Here is a 17793-nt window from a genome sequence, read left to right on the forward strand (position 1 = left end):
GAAGCAGCCTAGAGATGCATACCCTGAGGGGTACTCTGCCCAGGATGGGATCTAGGGGGTACAGGGTAGGTGGGGTGTAATCTGAGGAATTCACCTCTTCATTTCTCCTCTCCAGTGGGAGGCCCCTCGGGGATCTCAAACAAGAGTTGTCAGAGGCATTTTGCAAACCTGCCTCCAGATAATTTGCTTACTATTTTCCTGCAACACTCCCCCCTCCTACCCGCCTCCACCCAGCCCTGGGCTCCCAGTTCAAGGCGGTAAAGTGAGGACAAGCGCCTTTCAGGAACTTCACCCTGTCTGCACACCCCGTTAGAAGACTGGCCTAGGGGGAAGCCTCCAGATCAGAGCTGTGGGCCCCCAAGCCGGCCCCGCGGGGCTTTCTGCCAGACCCCGCCTCCGCACACCCGGACACCATCTGCTTCCTCCAGGGGTCATCAAAGCCAGTGCACGTGCTCGCAACCCTTCCCCTCCCCCCAGCCGCCCACTCAGAAAGGTGGCCTAGGGGAGGGCCGGGATGAAGGGGATTCGAACCCCTGGTCCCTTCCAAGGCCCCGGGCGCCTTATTTATTCAGCCCGCTCCAGGCTTCTCCTCCCGCTGGCCTCCCGGAGAGTTCCTCTCTTGGGAGTCTGCAACCATGCGCGGGGCGGACGCCTGGGTAGTACGCTGCAGCCCCTTCCCCGCCTGGTGGCACAGACGGGTCAGACCGGAGCGGTCTGCAGTTTTCGTCCACGGCGACACCAGTCCCGCAGGGAGGAGGCCAAACGGGAACCAGGGGCCAACTGGCCCCGGAACTTCCGTCCCCGCTCCCCAAAAGTGGAGGCCCCCTGGGAAGTCCCAGCAGGTGCGCGGGGCAGCAGAGGCTGGCAGCGGAGAGGGGGCGGGGCAGCGGTGAGGAGCGGGGCCTGCTGTTTCCCCGGCGGGCGGGGCGGGGCGGGGCGGAGAACAGAGTGGGCAGGGCTATCGTGGGGTGGTGGAAATCAACGGAGTTTGCATCTGCGGTTTCTGGCGGAGGTCAGTTCCCCGGACTTTGGAGGCCGTGGTGAGATGACTGCCCTCCCCTAATCACTTGCAGATGTATCCAGGGTCAGAGACCTCGGAGCAAAGGATGAGGCAGATGTCTGAGACATGAAGCTGGAAAACCAAGTCCAGTCTTCTTGAACCCTGACCCCCTTACACACCCAATAAGGAAGGTGAGGGACTTGAGGTTTCTGACTGAGAGGGCTGGATTCTGTCTTCATCTTAGCTGATATTTTGTTCGTCGTGGATTTTTGTTTCTTGCATTCACTTTGATTTTTTTAAAATATTGTATTAAAACATTATTTATCCGGATTCTGGAATATTTGGGCTCCCCCTTAAATACTGCACCTCAGGCAAGTTGCCTCTTTGGCCTCTGTCTGGCCCCAGCCCTGCCACGAGGCCATGGAGATAGAGTCACAAACACAACCGAGAACACACAGTCATGAGACACATTGGTGACAAACTGCAGAGCCAAGCAAACACACAGCAAACCCAGATGGAGGCAGGGCTAGGAAAAGATAGGACTGTGTGTGTGAGGTGATGAGGCACCCTTGGGGCCTGGAAGGGGGAGGAGGGAGTCACAGGTCACAGCCTCACGGAGGTGGTGGATCAGGTGGTGGTGGGTGTGCAGCTAGATCAGTGCTTCACACCCTACTCCTGTACCTGGGACCTGAGGGAGCCAAAAGATTGGGCAGCGAATGACAAGCACTGGCCTGGTGGGCACAGGCCACTGTGAGTTGGGCTCCGAGGCTGGCCAGCAGAGGGCCCTGGCCCTCAGCAACCATCCCTGCGTAGAGAGGCGGTGCTGGAGGGGTGTGGGTGCTGGCTGGGGGCCCAGGCAAGGAGAATGCCAGACAGGCTTCTGTCCAGCAATAACAGCCCTGCCTGTTGCCATCTACTAGCAGGCTAGACTTCAGCGGGGGTGGGGAGGGGAACCAGCCTTCCCCTGTCTGGTCTGGGACCCTCACCACTTCCTCCCAATCTCTTTCCATTTACAGCCCCCTTTGCACACAACTGCAGCCACTGGCCGCCAGCCTGGCCATGCATGCCGGATCCATTTGGCCACTAAAGCCTGCCACCCCCACAGGCTCAGAGACGGGAAATGAGGATGCGGAGAGAGACAGGGGCCAAGAAAAAGGGGAGAGAAGGGCCTGGAGAGGTAGAGAGAGGCTGGACAAACACAGGGTAGGAATGGGGTGGGGGTGACCCAGACATGAAGCTGCCCTCAAGCTGTGAGGCAGTGCCTAGAAAAACACTACTCATACCCCTCTTCCTGCCCTCTGCTGGTTAAGGCCAGGGGATGATCGTGTGTCATGTCTCTGTGGGTCCCTGAGCCAGCAGGCTGGCAACAGCTCTTCTGAGTATTTTGGGGTGAAGCCACTGATCAGTCCTAAGAAGAAAAATTACCCTTTGCCCAGTCTGTGCACTGGAGAGAGGGTGTGACTCTCCCTTATCCCTATGATGGTAGTGCTGCTAATTGTTAATTAGTGTCTATGACTTTCTCCAGGGTAAAGGCCTCTTGGGTGATTGGGTTAAGGGAGTGGGACTGGACTGAATTTTCTGTCCTCAGTGTGTCTCTGGCCTTTCGATTGTCCTTCTGTACTGAGGGCTGCTGCAGGGGCAGTGATTCCCCTGTTCCCCCAAATTTACTGACCAACCAAAAAGGAGGGAATCCTTCCTCCTTCCTTGCAGGTACAAGAAGGACCAATCATCCCTCAGCATGCCCATCCCCTTCTTCTCAGATTGGGAGGATGTGGGGCTCAGCAAGGCTTCCCTCCTGGAGTATCTGGATTACGGGATTCACTCAGGATGTAAGACTTTTCCTGTTGCCAGCAGTGCCTTAGCTTTTCCAAAGTTCTGGATTTAGAAAGGGTGAATCATGAGAGGGCTACAGTAGAGCTGCCACCCTCCACCCTCCCCCCCCCAACATTCTCCTCCACCCCCTACACACATTATCTCTCTAAATCACAGTTGTGGGTGAGCGGATCTGTAAGTGTTAGAGGTGGGAAAACCCTGGTCACACATCATACTGATTCGGTCAGAGGGATGCCCCGGCATGGGGACTGAGAGGATAATTCCAAACGAAGAAAGTGGCACTGAAAAGGGAAGGGGGCGCTGGGAAGGAAAAAGGTGCGGTGTGAGAGTGGTGTATGTAGGAGGCAGCCTCGCGAGCCATAACGGAACATCTGAGACTGTGTTTGGACCGGGCGGTGGTGGGGGTGGGGGGCTCCGGATCTGCCTCAGCAGGTTTGTCGCTGGGAGAGTCCCGAGACGGCTGAGTAGGAGTTTGTGTAACCCCAGCGAGGAGACCAGGGATACATTCAGCCCTACGTGCTCCGTGATGGGGCAGCGTTTGGCGGGGCAGGGGCCCCAGAGGTCCAGTCTACAGAAATAGTACAAAGTTTGGGCCAGGCAGGTACTGGGTCTCGGGTCCGGGGGTCCCTCGTAGCTCCGGGCGGGCGTGCGTGGGGCGGGCGGGGGCGGGGCCGCGGCGAGCGCCGGGGAGCGGACGTGGGCGGGGGCGCGCCGGGGCGGGGCGAGCGGAGGGCGGGTTTGAATGTGCTCGGGCGGGCGCGGGAAGCTGCCCGGGTGAGCGCGCGGACCTCCACGCGGGAGGACTCCTTCCCAGCAGGTGCTGCCCGGGAGGTGGGAGGGGATCGGGAAACGGGCGGGGGGCGGGGGTCGCCGGGGCGGAATGCGCGCCGCTTTTGCCTGCTGCCACGCGGGCAGGGGGGCTGGGCCTGGCAGCTGCGCCGCCGGGACTGGGGGATGCCGGGTGCGGCCCCCGTGCGGAGCCGCGCGGCACGTGGCGCGCCGGGGCCCGGGCGTAGGGTTACTGTGCGGGGACCTGGACCCCAGCAGGCGGGGACGACCTGGCTACCGGGCCTGAAACTGCCTGTCGCCGAGCTGACCTCCCCAAGGGGCGGGCGAGTTGAAGGTTAATCTCGATCAATCTCGTTGTTGGTACCGGGGAGGGGCCGCACCGTTAACTGCGCCGGGTGCGGGGAATGGCCAGGAGAGCACGCGGAATAGGGTGGAGGCGCTGCCTCTTTAACACCCGGCCTCCTATTGGCCGAGCCGGTGTACCTGGCCTCCCTCCCTTCCTGGGCGCGTCCTCGTTTATTCCCAGAGAGAACACCTTTGCTTCACTTAAAAGGACATCCCAGATTTGCTTCCCAGGGGGAGAGCTGTGGCGGATGAAGGCTGCTCCCACCCCCGCCCCTCACCCCTGTTGGGGCCACTCCTTTGCCCGTTCCTCTCGGTCATGGTCACCTCCAGATCCTCTTGCCTTGTCTTCCTGTCTGTGTGAGCTCTCTTTGCCAGGATGTGTGTGTAATAGGGTGGGGGAGCGCCTTACACCCGACACAAGTCAGACCGGAGATGACCTGACCCCCACCTTACTTTTTAACCCCTTAGTTGGAGTAGAGTTACTCCACCTCCCAGTATATGAGGCTGGCTGGGAAGCTGCCTTTAAACCTCTCTCCCCTCTCCGGAAGGAGCCTAGAGTAAACTTCACATGAGTTTTGAATTCCAGCTCACTCGTTCACTAGCTCTGTTGCCTTAGGCAAATGATTCAACCATTCTGAGCTTGAGCTGTCCTCCTCTGTTCAATGGAGACAATCTATATGAGTTTATGGTTGTCGTGAAGGCAGGCAAGGGCCAGAGAGGTATCTGCAGGTGGTGGCTGCCCCATATGGGATCCATGGAAGTGGTGAATTTGATGCTACCACAGAGATGTCTCTAGAAGCTGGCGCGGGTGAGAGGTGTTGGGGGCCAGGGGGCTGGGGAGGTGCCCAGTTTGGTGGCTGCTATCAGGGCCCCATCTGGGCAGGCCAGGGCATGGCTGGAGAGAAACCAGATGTTCTGAACTGGTATCAAATCCCTGATTGGACCGAGGCAAACAAAAGCCAAAGGGGTGACTGATCTTCAGGATGTGGGCAGGAGGAGTGGGCTGCCCCTGGAGTTGAGTTGTGCTCAGGGCTAGGGTTGGGGACAGCAGAGAGCAGGGGTGTAGCTGATGAGGGGTGAGGGTGGGGCTGGGGGCAGTGAAGAGGAGGGCCAGAGGGCAGAAAGGAGTACTCCTCAGCCTAAAAAAGATTTTCCTGAGAAAGAGGAAATACTCTGTCTGCCACCCCAGCCTTCACCTGTGTTGAAACTCAACCTGCTCTTTACTGCCTGGAATCTTGCCTGTGGGTAGGGAACAGGGTTGGCTGAAGTAAGAAGCTGGGGGTTTCCCTCCTTCTACCTAATAGAAAACATGAGTCTCTCACCTCCTCTGCCCACCTCCCAGAGTAGAGCCCTCTCACCGACACCCCCCCCCCTCCATCCTTCTAGAAAATGTGAAAACTGTTGTTCACCACTCTCCCAAGTGCCTAGAACATTGCCTGGCTGGCATGCAGGGGTCCTAGGGAAACATTTGTGGAAAGGAAGGGAGAGAGAAAGAAGCCCTCTGCCTCCTTCTGGGGTGTCTGGGTCTGCCTCTCCCTTCCCTGTGCCATCATCGGCCAGGTGTCGTGGGGGGAGGAGGGGAGGAAGGCCTTCGCAGAGGCTGGAGTTGACGCAGGGAGGGGTGGAGAGGAATTTTGGGAGGAGCAGAAAGGCCTGTCCAGGTCCTTTCTCAGAGTCCCGAGGGCTGTCCATCTCAGGCTGAGGCCTGGAGTGCTGGCTGCACCTGGGGGTTGACCCACCCCCTCAGCTCCCCTGCTGAGACTGCTGGTGGGAGATAAGGGCTGGGTTTTATCTCCCTGGCTGTATTAGTTCAGAAGGCTTCTCAGAATGGAGGTGTTTCGTCCCCCGGCAGGACCTGAGGGGTTCTCTCCCGATACGCCCGCTGCCGCAATTTTCACTCTGGACCCTTATTCAGGAGGAGCCCATGGACAAGACCTGCCGCCTGCCTCTGAGCTAGGACCACCTCCCACAGACCGCCTGGGCCCCCTCTGCCCTGACCCTTCTGCTGGCAAGTCTGGGCATCCGGTGAGTGCTGGCCCAGGTGGGTGAGGGTGCTGATCCAGTTGGGCGAGGAAGCTGGTCCTCACCCAGAACGGCAGAGCTGGCTCCAGAGTTCACACCAGAGCTGGCACGTGGGGGACAGGCCCGCCCACCCCTGCCTGGCTTTCCATGCCATCCAAGGGAAAGCTGGTTCTTCTCCTAGTGCCAGGGAGCCATACTCCCCCCGCCCCCCGCCCCCCACCCCTCCTGAGCAGGGAGCAGGGAAGGGGTACGAAGTGGGGAGGCTGGGGACTGGACAGGCCTGCGCTCCTATCCCTCCATCTTGCCTCCAACTTTGCTCTCAGAAAGGGGAAGAAGCCAGGGGCCTGGGAATGAGTCAGAGAGGAACCCAGCGGCAGGGAGGGAGGGGGGAGATGGGATGTCCCCAGGGGTCAAGGAAGCGGCTGTGTCCCCATGCACATCCTAAAGTGTTTTTCTGGAAAATGGGCCAGGAACCAGGAAACCTCTGGGCATTGGCTGGAAAGGATGGTTAAGGTGCCACCCACAGAGAGGCTGGCATCTGGGGTGCCTGCAGAGGGGGACAGGCTCTCCAGAGCCCGCCCTAGCCATGAGCCCAAGGGCTCCTCGGGAGAGCAGAGAGATCAGAGAGCCCCAGGGAGGGAGGCTGCCCTGGGTGGGAGGCAGGGCGGCCTCTCTGGCTGGCCTGGTCATCACGCCTGAGGCTGCTGCTGCTGCAGATCTGTTTGTTTTACGTCCTCCCGCCCTCCCTCTTCCCCCTTATCTCTTTTCTGTTTCCCTCCTCTTTCCCCACTTCTATCCTTGTCACTGTCCCTGACCCCTCTCATCCTCTCATGACCCCCCTCATGCCTTTGCCTGTTTTTTTCCCTCCCTTTCTGCCATACTTCCTCCTCCTCCTTGCCTGCTCTCCACCCGCCCCTGTTTCCCTGCTCACAGACAGCCTCGGCTGCTGGATAAAAATAGCGGAGGCAGTGGCCAGGCCAGGCCGGGAGCCAGGTAGCGTCTGAGCAGGCAGTGGGGCTCAGCAGGACCGGCCCAAGGGGGTCAAAAGGAGCAGCCTTGAGAGGCAGGGCCAGGAGCGGGGCCTTCGGGACCCTACAGCCTGCCTGCTGTGTCTGCCTGGCCCTCTTCACCCACCCACCAAGTGTCTGAAGAGGCCTGTAGGGAAGCAAGGCCACGACAGGACCTCACACTGCTTCTGCCCCCAGCAAGCACCGGAGGGAGGAAGCTGTCAGCCAGGCATAACCAAGAACGCCATCACCATGACAACCAGTCACCAGCCTCAGGACAGGTACCAGGGAGGGAGACCTGGGCTGCGGATCTAGGGGAGTGGGAGCGGGTCTCCAGGGGGGCTGGGTGCTGTATCCTTTGAAATTTGGGATTGCTACTGATGATGAGCCTTCCAACCAGGTAGCTACGAGTCACGTTTGCATCAGAGGGCCCTGCTTGTCGTGGCTGGGTGCTGAGAGCGGTGTCTCCCGGGAGGCTCAGTGAGATGGTGGCGGCCCCTCCCTGGCCTGTTGGAGTTCCCAGTGTTGCTCTTCGGCAGCTTCCGGCTCCTCGGGCCAGCACCGTGGGGAGACATTTGGCAGCACCCCTCATTCCCAGGCTGGCCAGCCGACAGAGTTGGCCTCAGCCTCAGATGACTTTGGCCTGCCCTGGTCCTCGCTCTGACCTCCCTCTCACTTCCCCACCTCCGGAGCCTAGGACTTCCCTCCAGTTAGACCCATAGCTATGGCAATGCGTGTGTGTTCTGGGTGAAGAGACCGTAGCTGGTTTCAAGTTCTTCCAGGAGTCTAGACCCCAAGAAAGTTGATGAAGCCGTGCCTGGTGCCCAAAATATCTTTCCATCGCAGTCCCACAGCCGCATCCCCTGCTCACCCCGGCCTTCTGTGCTGAAGGTCACTGCTGGCAGTGGGATCTTAGGCACTTAGCTTTATCTTTCTGGGACAGCCTCCCACTTGTGAAGCAGAGGTGAGGTTTACTTGGATGGGAGGGAATTTAAGGAGACAGTAAGTACAGGCCCTAGAGGTTGTTTGGTTGGATCCTTCCTGGTGTCCTTCGTTCCCAGGCTGCCTGCCCCCCAATCCTAGCACCCCCATTCTGGTGGCAGCCCTCTGTGAACTCCTCTGCCTTCTCCAGTGGCCCCACACTGGGTCTCTATTTTATGGGACCTTGGCTGGGAGTTGCTCCCTTCATTTGGGCCTCTGAATCCAGGCCTTACCTCTCTTCCTCAGGGTGGGGACTATAGGAGGGAGGTGGGAGGGGGCTGCAGTTGTCAGGACTCAGACCTGCCCACCTGGGATGCCCACCCAGGCCCCCGCCCTGTGGGGCCAGGCCCTGCTCAGTCTCCTCATTGCCCTGGGCTTGTCCCTGCCAGCTCTGTGAAGACCGCAGGTGTGGACAGTGGGGAAAGTATAGCAGACACATTTGGGGACCACAGGGCTGCCTGGGAGAAGCTGTCCCATCCCAGACAGGCCCCGAGGTGTAGGGCTTGGGGCAAGTGAGTGTCCTGACCCAGGCTGGGAGGCTGTTATTTACACTCTGGAGCCCAGATGACGTCTCGTGGCCCATCCTTCCCGGCCTCCTATGTGGTGTAGCCTACAAAGCTGGTTCTGTGTGAGCCAGGAAAAAACAGCTCCCTCGCTTCTCAGCTGTCCCAGGACACCCGCATCCCTGTCCTCCTAGATCCAGAATGGTCTGGGAGTTTCCTGACCTCAGATTCCTCTTTGGAAAGCCGCACGGCCCTGCCCAAACAGTGTAATCACTTCCAGCCTGCCCAGCGGGGGTAGAAGACTTGTGTTTTGTTTTCTCACTCACCCACCCACCCCCTCAGCCTTTAGCAAGATTTCCAAAACCACCTGCGGATGTGTGGATCACATCGGTTCCCAAGCCTGCAGGGTCCCCCGAGTCTTTGGGACTGAGAACCAAGGTCCTTCTGGCCATGCTCTTCGGTCCTATGTCCCTGGTCCCCCTCCCCCTCGGGACTCATCTGTGCCCTTTCCCGCATCCCAGGCCACCTCCTCTTCTGCATGTTCTGTGCCCTGGGACAGCTGGAGAGATGGAAGAGGGTGGGGCTGCCCCAGGTTTGATTTAGGAAGGAAAGTGGGATGGTGGGTCACCTGGCCTCACTTTCCTCTCCCATCCCCAGGTACAAAGCCGTCTGGCTTATCTTCTTCGTACTGGGTCTGGGGACGCTGCTGCCCTGGAATTTCTTCATGACGGCCACTAAGGTGAGATGTGGGAATGGGCTCCCAGGGGCTCATCCACTGGGCATTTAGGGCCTGGATACGTGCTTGCAGGCACAGCGCAAAAGGTGCCAACACTCCTCTCTGCAACCCTCACAGTATTTCACAAACCGCCTGGACATGTCCCAGAATATGTCCTTGGCCCCTGCTGAAGTAAGCAAGGACATCCAGGCCTCGGCCAGCCCCCTGGCACCCTCGCCAGAGCGGACCCATCTCAGCACCATCTTTAACAATGTCATGACCTTATGTGCCATGGTGCCCCTGCTGATCTTCACCTGCCTCAACTCCTTCCTGCATCAGAGGTGAGCCCCCAGACCCCCACCCTGACCCCCTCGCTGCCTCCTGCCCTCCCTGGGCTGGGCCCCTGGCTTCGCCACCCATCTCTGCCACCGCCTCCTCTTTGACAGGATCCCCCAGTCTGTGCGGATCCTGGGCAGCCTGGTGGCCATCCTGTTGGTGTTCCTGATCACTGCCATCCTGGTGAAGGTGCCCCTACATGAGCTGTCCTTCTTCGTCATCACCATGATCAAGATCATGCTCATTAACTGTAAGCGGGGCTGGGTGCGGACCTGGGCAGAAGTCCCATGGCTGGTCAGAGAGGAATCTTTTCCTCCTCCTGGGTGGTGAGGATTCCAGAGCCTAAGCAGGGCTAGGAGTGGGAAGGAAAGGGCTGCTCAGTGTCAGGACTTACTGGGAGTCAAGCAGGAATTGCCAAGGCCCCACGACCCACCCGGCTCCCCTCTCCCTTCTGCTGTCCACCCTGTTGCACAGCTTTCGGCGCCATCCTGCAGGGCAGCCTGTTTGGCCTGGCCGGCCTCCTGCCCGCCAGCTACACAGCCCCCATCATGAGTGGCCAGGGCCTGGCAGGCTTCTTCGCCTCCGTGGCCATGATCTGCGCCATTGCCAGTAAGTCCTGCCGTTTGTCTGCCTATCACCCTGGTGGTTGCGGGGAGGAGGGGACAGGGCTGGCCTCTGATTGCTGACACCCTCTGCCCCAGGTGGCTCCAAGCTGTCGGAAAGTGCCTTTGGCTATTTTATCACAGCCTGTGGAGTTATCATTTTGACCATCATCTGTTATCTGGGCCTGCCACGGCTGGTGAGCACTTGAACCCCAGGTTTGGAGTTCTTGGCCGGGGGGAGAAAGGGGTCCAGGGCTCCAGACCAAGGGGACGAAACCTGTGGGAGGGAGAAGCTCTGGAGATTCTGCTTCTGAATCCACCTTCCTTCCCTTGATAGGAATTCTACCGCTATTACCGGCAGCTCAAGCTCAAAGGGCCCGGGGAGCAGGAGACCAAGCTGGACCTCATTAGTAAAGGTCCGAAGAACCCGAGGAAGCTGGGGTGGAGGATGGCTGCTCAGCAGGGGGGCAGCATGAGCTGTGGGCAAGAATGAGCTTCCTGTAGTGAGGGATAACACCAGTAAACAGGGCTGGGCTAGAGAAGCTGGGTGGGGCTGTGCACTGGTTTAAGGGGGTATCCACCCCCAGCTGACCCCAGCCCTTTTGGGGATTGTGTCATTTCCCGTTGCTCTGTTCCTCCCACAACTTGAAGACCCTCTCACCACCTGTCACCCCCCAGGAGAGGAAGCAAAACCAGGCCAAGAGGAGACCCGATTCTCGGCCCCCAGCTCTCAGCCCACCAAGGAAAGCCACTCTGTCCGCACTATCCTCAAAAGTGTATGTAGGGCTGGGGCATCCTGCCTCCTACCCCTCCCATCCCTTTTTTTCTGATCCTTTCTCACCCCATGCCCATCCCCTCCCTTTCTGGCTGGAGACTGGCCCCTTTGCTGGATTTTCCTGCATGTATGCACGCCTGTGTGTGTATTGGGGAATCTTGGTTCTTTAATGATGCACAGCCACCACGAAGACACAGACCAGGGTCCCTTTCCTCCAGATCTTGGTCCCGGCTTTCTCCGTCTGCTTCGTCTTCACCATCACCATTGGGATATTTCCTGCCGTGACAGCTGAGGTCGAGTCCAGCATTGCGGGCACCAGCGCCTGGAGTGAGGAAACCACGGGTTCCCAGGATGGGGAAGGACAGGGGCTTGAGAGCAGGGCTAGGAGCCTGGGCGAGGGGAGCCTGGGCTGTTGCCTCCGCAGCCAGGCTCTGCTGGCCCACTCACCCTTCCCCGGCCTGGAAGCACCTTCTCCGTTTCACAGCTGGGAAACCCAAGTCCCAGGGAGAGTCAGGGTTGCTAGATCCTGCCTTTCTTGGACCCACTAACCCTCTCCTAATCTACTCTTTGTCCTCCAGAGGCCTACTTCATTCCTGTGTCCTGTTTCTTGACTTTCAATGTCTTTGACTGGCTGGGCCGGAGCCTCACAGCCATCACCATGTGGGTAAGTGAAGGAGGGTCACCAAGCCCCTGTGAGATGGGAGAGTCCAGACTGAGACACCCAGGGAGGGGACCAAGAAAGTATGGTGGAAAGCGGACCATGCTTTTTTTAAAAAACTGAGACATAATCTTTGTATAGTACGGTGTACAAGTTGTAGATGTACAGTTTAATGACTACACACACATAAACATACACACGCTCCTGGTGATCACCACCCAGGTCATGCTGCAGCACATGGCCAGAAGGTCTATCTACCATGGCCACTCCCGATCAGTACCCTACAAGGGTAACTAGGCTTGGAGGTTTCAATTCAGATCCTGAGGGCCTCCGAATGGAGCCCCGGGGCCTGGCCCAGCCTGACCGTGGCGTGGCCTGGTCCCCGCAGCCTGGGAAGGACAGCTACTGGCTCCCGAGCCTGGTGCTGGCCCGGCTGGCCTTCGTGCCCCTGCTGCTGCTGTGTAACGTCCAGCCCCGCCGCAACCTGCCTGTGATCTTTGAGCACGACGCCTGGTTCATCATCTTCATGGCTGCCTTCGCCTTCTCCAACGGCTACCTTGCCAGTCTCTGCATGTGCTTCGGGCCCAAGTGAGTGGGGAGTATGGTGGCCTCAGGCAGGGCCTAGTGCTCCAGCTGGGGACCCTCAGCAGAGGGAAAGTGGGAAGAGGGAGACTCCTGATCATGGAGCTCAGGGTTTCCAGGCTGAGAGAGGAGCCCACTGGCCCTCGGGGCCCAGGCAGTGGGAGGGGAGGAGGGGCTCCCAGGGAAAGGTAGAGACAGCCTCAGTACACACCCCCTCACCAAGATGGAGAGGAAGACAAGTGGGTCAGCAGAATGAGATGCTCTGGGTGGGGCAGGGGACTGGGGTCAGGGATGTCCTAAGGTCGGCTCGCCCTCCCTCCTTTAGGAAAGTGAAGCCGGCTGAGGCGGAGACAGCTGGAGCCATCATGGCCTTCTTTCTGTCTCTGGGCCTGGCCCTGGGGGCCGTCTTCTCCTTCCTGTTCCGGGCAATCGTGTGACCGCGGATGGACGGCAGGATGGCACCAGCTGCCTGCTCCTGCCTTCCCCTTTGGGGGTGGGCAGGGGTCCTCTGGAGGTTTTCCTGTCTAGCCATCTTCTGCTTGCTCATGGCCTGTGCTGGGCCCGGCATCCAGGCCCCGAGGAGAGAGCTCTGTGGATGAACATGGGGACACTGTGGGCTGGAGGGTCAGAGTCAAGGGAGGGGACACAGTCTCTGCTCACGCGGACCCCCCACTCTTGGCTCTGACCAATGCCTGCCCGGGCAGGGGTTCCTAGGCTCAGAGAGTTGTGTGTCTTGTCTGTCTGCCTGTACCAAGGGTGGCCGGGGGCCAGGACTGCTTGTTCTGAAGTCTGATCTGGGATTTCTGCAGTCCCCTTCTCCCCATGTGCCTCTTCCTCCCACCTCTCCATGTTCTACCCATCATGAACACTGTACATTTGCCATTATACTGCCTTTTTTTATACTCAAACCAGGGGCCTTCAAAGGCTGGTTAAATAAACTTTTTTTTTTTTCCTCCGTGGCTCCCTGTGTCCTCCAGCCATGGGTTCACACCCTGGAGAGGCTAGAGGGATGGCAGCCTGAGTCTGGGGGGATGAGCATGACCCAGATGGGCCTTGGCCAGCACTGGGCCTGGGTCCAAGGCATTAGGGATGGGGTGGGTCCTCTTTAGTCTCAGAGGCATTACAGTGCCTCCTGCTGGGGCCACAGAAGAGAGACAGGCCTGGATCCAGGACACCCAGACTGTTGGCTGAGATGGAGAAAGGCTATTTCCTTTTGCCATTTCATTCCTCCTTTTGGAGGCCTGGGGGTGGAGACAGTGCGCCATCTTTCTTTTGTTTTGAGTCGCCCCCTCCACTCTGTCCTCACCCCACAGCCTGGGGAGGGAGCTCTCTAAAAGCAGCCAGCTCCACCTCCCACCCCCACCCCACCAGCAGGAAGAGGCTGTAGCCGGAGGGTTCTGCCCTGCCTGGCACCAGGCCCTGACACTGAAGTCAAGGCAGACTTCTTGGCGAACAAGGGGCCTGTGTGTCCTCAATGAAGCTGGGCCCCTTTCTCCTCCCAGACTCTGGCCTAGAGAGGTGTGCAGTGGCTCAGGAACGTGAGAGGACTTGGTGGAGGGGCCCACACCACCGGAGTGCCCCTTCTCAGAAAGAGCTCTTCCTGATAGGAAGTGAAACCAGAGCTCTGGCCGCCGAGCTGACACTGACCACCCGCCCCCCACCACTGCTCCCCCGTGCCCATGGCACTTGCGTCAGGGCTTTATTTCTAACAGTTTAATTGAAGGCTTCAGGCTTAAAAATGTTGGCACATTTTTAAGGGTCTTTGATTAGCTCTGAAGTCCTAACAGGAGAGTTAAGTATTATCATATGGGGAACTGGAGTCCACAATATACCCCAGGGTACACGTCAAACCAGTACACATAATCTGAGGCTGATGGGAAATAAATTGTTCCTTTCATATCAGTTTCAAAAGCAAGGGGTGCCCTGAGTCTTCGCTCGTCCCTGCAGAGCCCTTTGGTCACAAGGCTGAGAGAAAACCGCACCCTTTCTCTGCTCCCTCTCGACAGACCCCTGGTACTCACACTGGACAGTCCTGCTGGGCTCCCTCCTCAGCACCACAGCCCTTCAGGGACCCTGTGCTTCTTCCCTGGGCCCCTTCCTGCCTCTTGCCTGGCCTTTCAGGACTCCAGCCAGGTCTACTGCAGCCCATCACACACGTGGCTGCAGCGTAATCTGAAAAGAACACTGAGTCACAGTCTGGTCTCTCCTGGAGCACGCCAGGCATTTCCTGATCCTCCACCACCAGCAGCCGCCACTTTGCACAGTTCCTTCCCCCTCTGTGCCTTTTGACACCGTGGCTTATGCTCTTATCTTACTCCAGCTACCAGTCATGCTTTTCAGGTTCAGGTTCACATCCTACGTTTTCCCTCTAAGCTCCCAGAGATACTCAGAAATGTTCGCTTCCTTGCCCCTGCTTGTTCCCCCTCAGTCTTTGCAGGCCAGACTCCAGCTGTGTGGTAGGACTCAGTTCAACTCCAGCAGTGACTTGAAGGACAAACGTTTTAGATTACAGTCACATCTTTCTTCACTTTGAAGGAAAATTTTATTTATTTATCTGGCTGTGCTTGATCATGTGGGATCTAGTTCCCTGACCAGGGATTGAACTCAGGCCCCCTGCATTGGGAATGTGGAGTCAGCCACTGGAAGTCCCCTGAGTGAAACTGATGTTTGAAGAAGATTACTAGAATATCTTTCCCAAAACTTTTTCTAATGCAATTATCAAAAAATGTGAATCTCACTCATTTTACTAAAGACCTCACTGTTCTCACCTGAGAGCAAGGTGGTTAGAAAGCTCTGGGGGCTAGAAAACAGCTCCTGCCGGCCCAACTGCAGTGGCGGTGTCTGACCACAAGAGGGCGCTCTGCAGGCAATGCTGCCTGCGAGAGGCAGGCCTCTGGGGCCTCACCTTTCCTCTCCGCACTTTGCTTCCTGTAAGGTGGCCAAAGGCTGGGCTTGTGCCGGTCATCTCCTTCCGTGTGACATTTCTGCCCCAAGCAGTGGTCTGTGCAGAGGCTGCTGTACTCCCTGAGGTGGCCGCCACAGCCCCACAGAAACTTCCCTCTTGTTTAATCTTATTTGGTGAATTGTTGGGGCTTCAAATCTTTGAAAAGTTAAAAAGCCCCAGCAAAATTAGCCATCATCCTTAAAAACAGAAGTGAACCATCAGGTATAACTGATGGATTGGAATATACCTGTTTGTAGTCTTTGGAGTGAAGAGGGCAAGAGTAGGGTGAGGGGTAGTATGATGGAGGCAGGTGCTTGACAGGCAACCCCCCATTACTGGGAAATTTATTCTCAGGATGTAAAACTCTTGATAGTGAATCAAAATGGATGTGAGCAGAGAAGTGCAGAGTCACCTTAAAGAGACAGCCGGGTTCTGGCCGGCAGGCCCTGCCTGAAACCCAAGTCTCGACACACACGGGAAGAGTGACACCAGGCTTGCAGGGAGGCCCGTCTGGTTTCTGGGGCAAGCCGGTAGAGAGGGTGAAGGCGAGCAGAATCCACGTTTCCCCACAACCCACCAGGAGCCTGTGTCCCACCTGGGTTCCTCTCGCTCAACTCCATCTGAACCGGCTTCCTGCGTGGGTGCCCTCGGAAGAGTCTGCTCATCAGAGCCCCACAGCCTTGGCGGTCCGGGTGGTCCCTGCCAGTGAGCCCGCCGGCGTTCTGGCTCCAGACAGCAGGGCAAATGCTAAATGAGTCAGCAGAACCACAAAAAAGCAGGGGCTTCTGCTCAGGACAGCTACCCCCTCCCTGGACCTTTGTACGGGTTGGGGACGTGGTTCAGATTCAGAGACGAGGACTCCATCTTGGGCCTGCCAAGTACTACCAGTCACCCATCCTCTGTGGCCCAGATTCTTGTTATTTAAACGGGGTGACGTGTACGAACTTGCTAAGGGAATTACGCGAGTCTGCGGGAGAGCCTGGGTGCGGGAGATGCGAGCACTAGAGACAGAGGTGCCAAGAGTCATTAGGACGACCTCTGCCTGGCGGGCTCCCTGCCCGCGTCTAAGCGACCCGCGCCTCATGCCACCACGCTGTTCGGGCACCTCCCCTGCATCTTCAGACCCGGAAAGCCTCGAGAACCAGACCTCATTTCCTTCCCCCCAGCCAAGTGCGAACGAGCACTCGAGTCCCTGCCTCGCGCGCAACCGCCGAGAACCGCCAGGGAGGGACGCGAACGAGGGCAGCCCGCGTCCTTCTCAGCCCCGCCCCGCGGCGGGGGCTGGGGGAGCGACGTCACCGTGCTGCGCGCGCCCCCTCGCGGGAGCGCGGCCTGCATCCGCGCAGCCCTTCTTCGCATCTGGCCCCTGCCAATTGTAGGGGGAGGCGGGGGCGGCAGACTTGACTACCCCTTAAGTCCAGGTGACCTTGAGCCAAGCGCTTTCCATCTCACAGTCGTTCATCTGTAAAGCAGGGGTAATAATATTTGCCTAGCCTACCTCTCCCGGTTGTGAAACTCCACGGAGTTAATGAATAACGCTCATCTGCGGCTGCTTTTACATATATTGACTCCTGTGAACGTCTAATAATCCTAAGGAGGGCTGACGATGGCCAATGCCTGTTTTCGTCCATAAAACCGAGGCTGGAAAGGTTAACGGATGGGAAAACATTTTGTAAACTTCAAAGCACCAGGTAAGTTTAAGTCTCTGTTTCTCTATCTCTGTGTCTGTCTCTCAGCCCTCATCACACACACACACACACACACACACACACACACACACACACACACACACACACACGTTTTTAGGTAGTGAAAGGCGTGGGAAAAGGTCCAGAGCCCAGAGCCTCACGTGACGGGGTGGTACCATCACCTGCCTCCCTGCCTCCAGAACATTGCAAAGAGGCATCTTCTGACATCCCAGGGATTCTAAGCCTCCTAGGACCCCGAATTCCCATGGCATCCTTCCTGCGAGAAACCAGCAAGGTCCTTCCTGATGTGTAGCCTCAGCCCCTCCTGTTGGTGAGTTCCTCACCCCCTACCACGGCCCTGCCCGTCTCTTGCCTGGTGCAGGTGGGCCAGGCAAGCCTTGAGTCCTGTGAATGACCCAGAAATCCAGGCAGTTGAGACCTGCGCATTAGGTGGTGCCTTGTGCCTGGGGCAGGACAAGTGTCAGGCAGCACGGTTAAGCAGGTCAGGGTTGTTTGCGGTGTCACCTGCCCCCTGCACCTTTCCCTGACTGTAACCTGCTCTGAGCTGAGCCGGTTTGGGGTTATGTTTTCCCTTCTTAGTCAGAGCGGACCCAGAACACTGACCAATGCCCAGGACAAAAAGGGCTGCCTGGTGGGTGTAATGGCAGGAGGAGGACAGACACTCTGGGGCCGAGCTGACCACAGCGGGTAGGCAGGACTCAGCCACACCCCCCAGGCCACACATAACTATGCCTTTACAGAGTCCAGACATTGATATTGAATATTAAAGAGAAAGTTACCAAAGATGTGCCCTATTTACAATTCCTGAATGGCTTAGACCACAGTTTCTGGCTTACGCACCCCACTCTCCTGAGATATTTCAGTCTTGCTCCTGACTTCAGCCATCGCCTCCTGAACGTCTCTCTTTGATGCCCCATAACCCTGAAATAGACTTCTAGACTCCTCCAGCCCAGAGTGGTTCTCCTCCCCTCAGCCCCCATTTCTTTTTCTTT

The 17793-nt window shown here is 58.0% G+C and overlaps 1 protein-coding gene across 6 annotated transcripts; it reads left to right on the forward strand.

Moving 5' to 3' along the window:
* Positions 1-1656: 1656 nt before the first annotated feature.
* SLC29A1 (solute carrier family 29 member 1 (Augustine blood group)) lies at positions 1657-13100 on the forward strand. 6 transcript variants are annotated; one of them, XM_060403656.1, is made up of 15 exons: positions 1657-1750; positions 5883-5992; positions 7195-7277; positions 7401-7960; positions 9138-9219; positions 9334-9536; positions 9642-9781; positions 10006-10140; positions 10233-10330; positions 10471-10549; positions 10812-10909; positions 11127-11235; positions 11487-11572; positions 11955-12154; positions 12474-13100. In XM_060403656.1, exons 5-15 carry the CDS (start codon positions 9205-9207, stop codon positions 12583-12585), a joined length of 1275 nt encoding a protein of 424 aa, XP_060259639.1. In that variant the 5' UTR covers positions 1657-1750; positions 5883-5992; positions 7195-7277; positions 7401-7960; positions 9138-9204; the 3' UTR covers positions 12586-13100. The 6 variants fall into 6 exon arrangements, with proteins under 6 accessions (XP_060259639.1, XP_042092911.1, XP_060259637.1 ...); XM_042236977.2 differs by lacking the exon at positions 7401-7960 and having other exon boundaries at positions 5883-6008; XM_060403654.1 differs by lacking the exon at positions 7401-7960.
* Positions 13101-17793: the final 4693 nt, after the last annotated feature.

The sequence above is a fragment of the Ovis aries genome, chromosome 20 (assembly GCF_016772045.2).
Source record: "Ovis aries strain OAR_USU_Benz2616 breed Rambouillet chromosome 20, ARS-UI_Ramb_v3.0, whole genome shotgun sequence".
In the NCBI taxonomy this organism is placed as follows: domain Eukaryota; kingdom Metazoa; phylum Chordata; class Mammalia; order Artiodactyla; family Bovidae; genus Ovis; species Ovis aries.